The sequence below is a fragment of the Talpa europaea genome (assembly GCF_964194135.1).
Source record: "Talpa europaea genome assembly, chromosome: 1".
NCBI lineage: Eukaryota > Metazoa > Chordata > Mammalia > Eulipotyphla > Talpidae > Talpa > Talpa europaea.
Window position 1 is genome coordinate 11,319,744 of NC_140073.1, and position 4,588 is coordinate 11,324,331.

At 38.0% G+C, this 4,588-nt stretch overlaps 1 protein-coding gene across 1 annotated transcript; it reads right to left on the reverse strand.

Annotated features, from left to right (window-relative positions):
* Positions 1–3,685: 3,685 nt before the first annotated feature.
* LOC311171639 (olfactory receptor 4P4-like) lies at positions 3,686–4,588 on the reverse strand (the record flags this gene model as incomplete). Its single annotated transcript, XM_084234633.1, has 1 exon — positions 3,686–4,588. One exon carries the CDS (start codon positions 4,586–4,588, stop codon positions 3,686–3,688), a length of 903 nt encoding a protein of 300 aa, XP_084090759.1.

The following is a 4,588-nucleotide window of genomic DNA, read 5'->3' on the forward strand; positions in this document are numbered from 1 at the left end:
GATTCCCCAAAAAGATCCATATGAAACATTCAGGTATAGATATCCGTACAATAAATACAGGGTATGCACTAACAAAATAGGAACACTTATTTATTTTAAAAGGATTAACAATCTGCAAATGTTTCACCATTGGTAAACAGGGGAATACAATTTTTTACAATAGTTTAAAATGCCACTAAAACACAGAAGTTATAAAATATTTTGACAATTAGCTTCTGCAGAAAATCCCACAAACTGATGGATATGAAGTGGTTAATAGGATTTTTCAAATCCCTGATGGTAGAATTGAAATCAAAGTGAAATTTATGAAGACCTCACTACCAAAAAAAATTTCTTTTTAATTAGGAATAGTTGCATCAAATACTTCTAAGAAATAATCAGTTTATACCTATATTCTACTTAGTTTACTTCAGTTTTGTACTTTTACCCTATTTTAATGATATGTTTTTATTGTTTACCTTTGTAAAAGAAACACACAGCATCCAGTTTGATCTCCATGAGACCACTAACTTTCCTCCAATACTATCACATTTATTTAAAATGGCAGGAATTATTACAAAGTATTATTAACCATTATAATAAAGCAGCATATGAAGGTTCTGGTCCTTATCTGCACTACCTGTTTATGTGAAGAACATTTGATTTCCATGGGTATACTCTTAACAAAATGAGGAACTATGGTTTTTTTTTTTTTTAATCCTTAGCTACAAAAAAAAAAAAAACTATGAAATGAAGTGGTACAAAAATCATCAGCAGCCAATTTATCAAATTTGTAAAATAATTTTCCATTATTTCCTTAATTTCTTTATTCCAATTATTGCTTACCTATCTAATTAATTGAATTTTTCAAAATTTTTATTTTTTATCTATTTGAACATAATATAAAACATCCAATTGTTTCCTTTACCTCCTGTCAGAATACCTAAGAGTTCCAAGTTTAAAACCAAGATCTCAAGAGAGCATTTTCTTTGCCCATTTTCTATTGGAACAGATTTAAAGTTGTTTGGCAGGTATTAAAATGTCAGATTTATTATGTAAGTTGGAAGTCTATAAAGATAAAAAAGAAACAGCAAGCAAATATATTTGTAGACTATATTTATAATAGAAAAATTAATTTCCCTAAAAAACAAGCACATGAGGTAGGATGATTCCAAGGCTATCCAAAGAGCTAGTTTTACATAGAGTTAAGGATGCAAAAATAGAAAGAAAGGAAGAACCAATGGGAAAAAAGAAAAGAAATAAGGAAAAACTCACATATTTGGTATCAGTCGATTCGAATCAATACTTGAAGGTATAGACTTTTCTTCTTGAAATCATAATAACAATAAAAATTCTATTGTAAATCAAAATAATATATCTTTTAAGGAAAAGGATGCAATAAAAAAATCCTCTATTACTGTTTCTTACTCTGAAATTATATTTAGAATAAATATATCCTAAAAACTAACCTTACATGTACTCAAAATAGGAGTGAGAATTATATCACAAAACTACAGGGAAAATGGGACATACACCTGGGCTTTTTGACCTTGTCTTTCTTCCCTTTGATGCAATAATGAGCAGCAAAGTCCAGTTCCTGAATGATCCAGGTCTAGATGCTGGTTCAAGATCTGCACTGACAAGCCAGCAAGAGCATTTAAAGGCTCCAGAGGGACCTGAGTACAATCCCAGTAGCAATCCCTGTGGCAATACTAGGACAAGACCAGTAAAACTAAACTCTGGTGATTATATTTTACAATGACTTTGGCTTTGCAAATATGCTTTTAAAGAAACATATTGCTATGTAATGATGCACACCTGAAGCATATATAATGTTGTAAAGCAGTTACTAATACCTAGGCAAACAACTGCTATTATATTGTTCAAATACAAGGTGCTAAATTTCAAATGTAGGTTTTATGATAGTGACCAAAATTTTTAAATATAGTCTTATTTTTCCATGCAGGGAATAAAACTTAATGCATTCATTATGTATATTAAGGTATTCCCCATTTCCATTACCAAGGCTATGAGGGAAGGGGAGGGGTGTGTAGGGATCTCTGTATCTTCTGCAGAAATGTTCTGTTAAATCTAAAATTGCTCATAAAAAAAAAAATTCTTAAAACGTTATATTCAGGCCCTCTGGTGGCCCAAGGGGTTAAGTCACAGCACTATGAAGCTATCCGCAACCACAGCAGCATGAGTTCGATACCTCACCACCCAGGGAGCTAACCCACATGGCCCAGATGACCTCTCCTGTCTCGCCCACTGCTCCCCTCAGCTTTGTGTTTCAGTCGATCCACCTGTTAGGCTCCCTACTCTGTCACTGGTGATTCATCGTACCCTCCATCTCGACCTGTGCCCCAGTTCTTGTATGCATAAATAAATAAATCTTTAAAGAATTGTTTTCATAGTAGAAAGCTAAATTTCTCACCTGGTTTGATGGTATTTTTAATTTTGTAAAGATTCATCATATAGTAAAGACATTAATTAATAGCCTCAAATCCCTACATGTTGTCTACTGTCTGCTTGTGCTTGTCTAATTGATAACTATGCATTATATTTTCTATGGGCAAAACATGTCTCTTTTTTTAAGATTTATTTATGTATGCATACAAGAGCTGGGGTACAGGCCAGAGGTGTGGGAGGGCGAGAGAATTCACCAGAGACAGAGTGGGGAACAGAACAGGCAGACTGACCTAAGTACACTGCTGAAGGGAGCAGTGGGTGAGTCAGGAGACATCTGCTGCACCATGTGGGTCCCCTGGCTGCTGGGGATCGAACTTGTGCTGCAGAGGCTGCGAATTGCTTCATAAGTGTGGTGCTTAACCCTGTGCACCACCACAGAGGCCCAAAACATGTCTTTTTGATTGAGAAGTATTTATGTAAAGGGTAAGACTTAGTTTGAATGCCACTGTACATCATGAAACATTCATATTAGAGCTTTAGCTCTTTCCCACAGGTTCTGTTTTTGAATTGCTGATCTGCCTCAGAAGATACCAGTAGCCACAAACACTTTGATGTCATTCCCAGCTGTAATCCATGTTGCATAAGATGAAAGTTTTATATGTAACAGGTATATGTAATCACTAAACAGGAGGAAAAAACCACGTCAGGGGACTAAGAATGATTAATAATAATGTTCACATGTTTGGTGTGAACTAAAATTGCATTACACTGTACTTCATTTGAAGTGGGATTTGTTAATGTAAAGAGTTCAATATACAACGTCTTAAATACTTTAGCATTGCTTTATTTCTTTTATTGCAAAGAAAACCTCAAACCCATGGAAGTACTCTGTCCTCTCTCTACATGTGACAGGCATCTCAATGAGGAGACATTTCCTAGAGTGGGACACAACTGCCAAACCATACAGTCTTTATAAGTATCCTTGAATAAAGTGCTATCATGCCCACTGTATCTGGGATCATGAGGAACAGCAAGTTCCAGAATGTCAGACATGAATTCTATATGTCAGAGTTGAGAGGGCTGTGGAGATCAAATGCTTCACTTTTATGTAGAAAGTGTCATAAAATAAAATAACAGAAAGAGCAAAGTGCCTTCTCTCTCAAAGGGCACATAACTCGAAGATGTCATCCCACCTCTCTGCATATGCTCAGTTTCCACCTTAACGATTCAGGGCAGAGAATGAAATCCCACAAAGGACGCCAACACAGAGCCCTCATTTCCCATCAAGACACTTGTCTCAGCACCACACCTTCCTCATGGCATTCTTCATGTCGGTGTTCCTCAGTGTGTAGATGAGGGGGTTGAACATGGGCGCAATCATGGTGTAAAACAGGGCAAACACTTTGTCATTGCTCACAGAATCCACCGTGGGCACGTAGGTGAAGATGAGGGGCAGGAAGAACATGAGCACCACGGTGATGTGCGAGCCGCAGGTGGAGAGGGCTTTGCGGCGTCCCTGCGAGGAGTGGGCCCTCAGGCTGGACAGGATGATGATGTAGGAAATCAGCAAGGCAACGAATGTCAAAATGGACGCCACCCCTGTGGTGGTAATGATGGCAATAACCCACACATGGGTGTCCGTACAGGCCAGCTTCAACAAGGGGAATATATCACAGAAGTAGTGGTCTATCTGATTGGGACCACAGAAAGGAAGTTCAAGAATGATCAATACATGCAGGATTGAATGGAAAAATGCTCCAATAACAGAGACTGCCACAAGGATGTAACACACCTGTTGGTTCATGATGAGCATGTAGTGAAGGGGTCTGCAGATGGCAGCATAGCGGTCATAGGCCATGGCCACCAAGATGAAGATTTCAGTGGCACCAAAGAAGTGGGCATAAAACAGCTGGGCCATGCAGTTGTTGAAGGAGATGGTCTTTCGCTCGGCCAATAAGTCCATGATCAGTTTGGGGCCCACGGTGGTGGTGAAGCAGACATCCATGAGGGACAGATAGCTGAGGAAAAAGTACATGGGCTGCTCACTGAGGCGGCTGCCCCTGATGGTGATAAGAATGACCAGGTTTCCAGAAAGAATTGCAAAATAGCAAAGTGAGAAAACCACAAAACAAGCAACCTTTGCATCCAATTCACTAAAAAGTCCCAGGAGGATAAATTCTGTGACATTTTCATGTCCCAT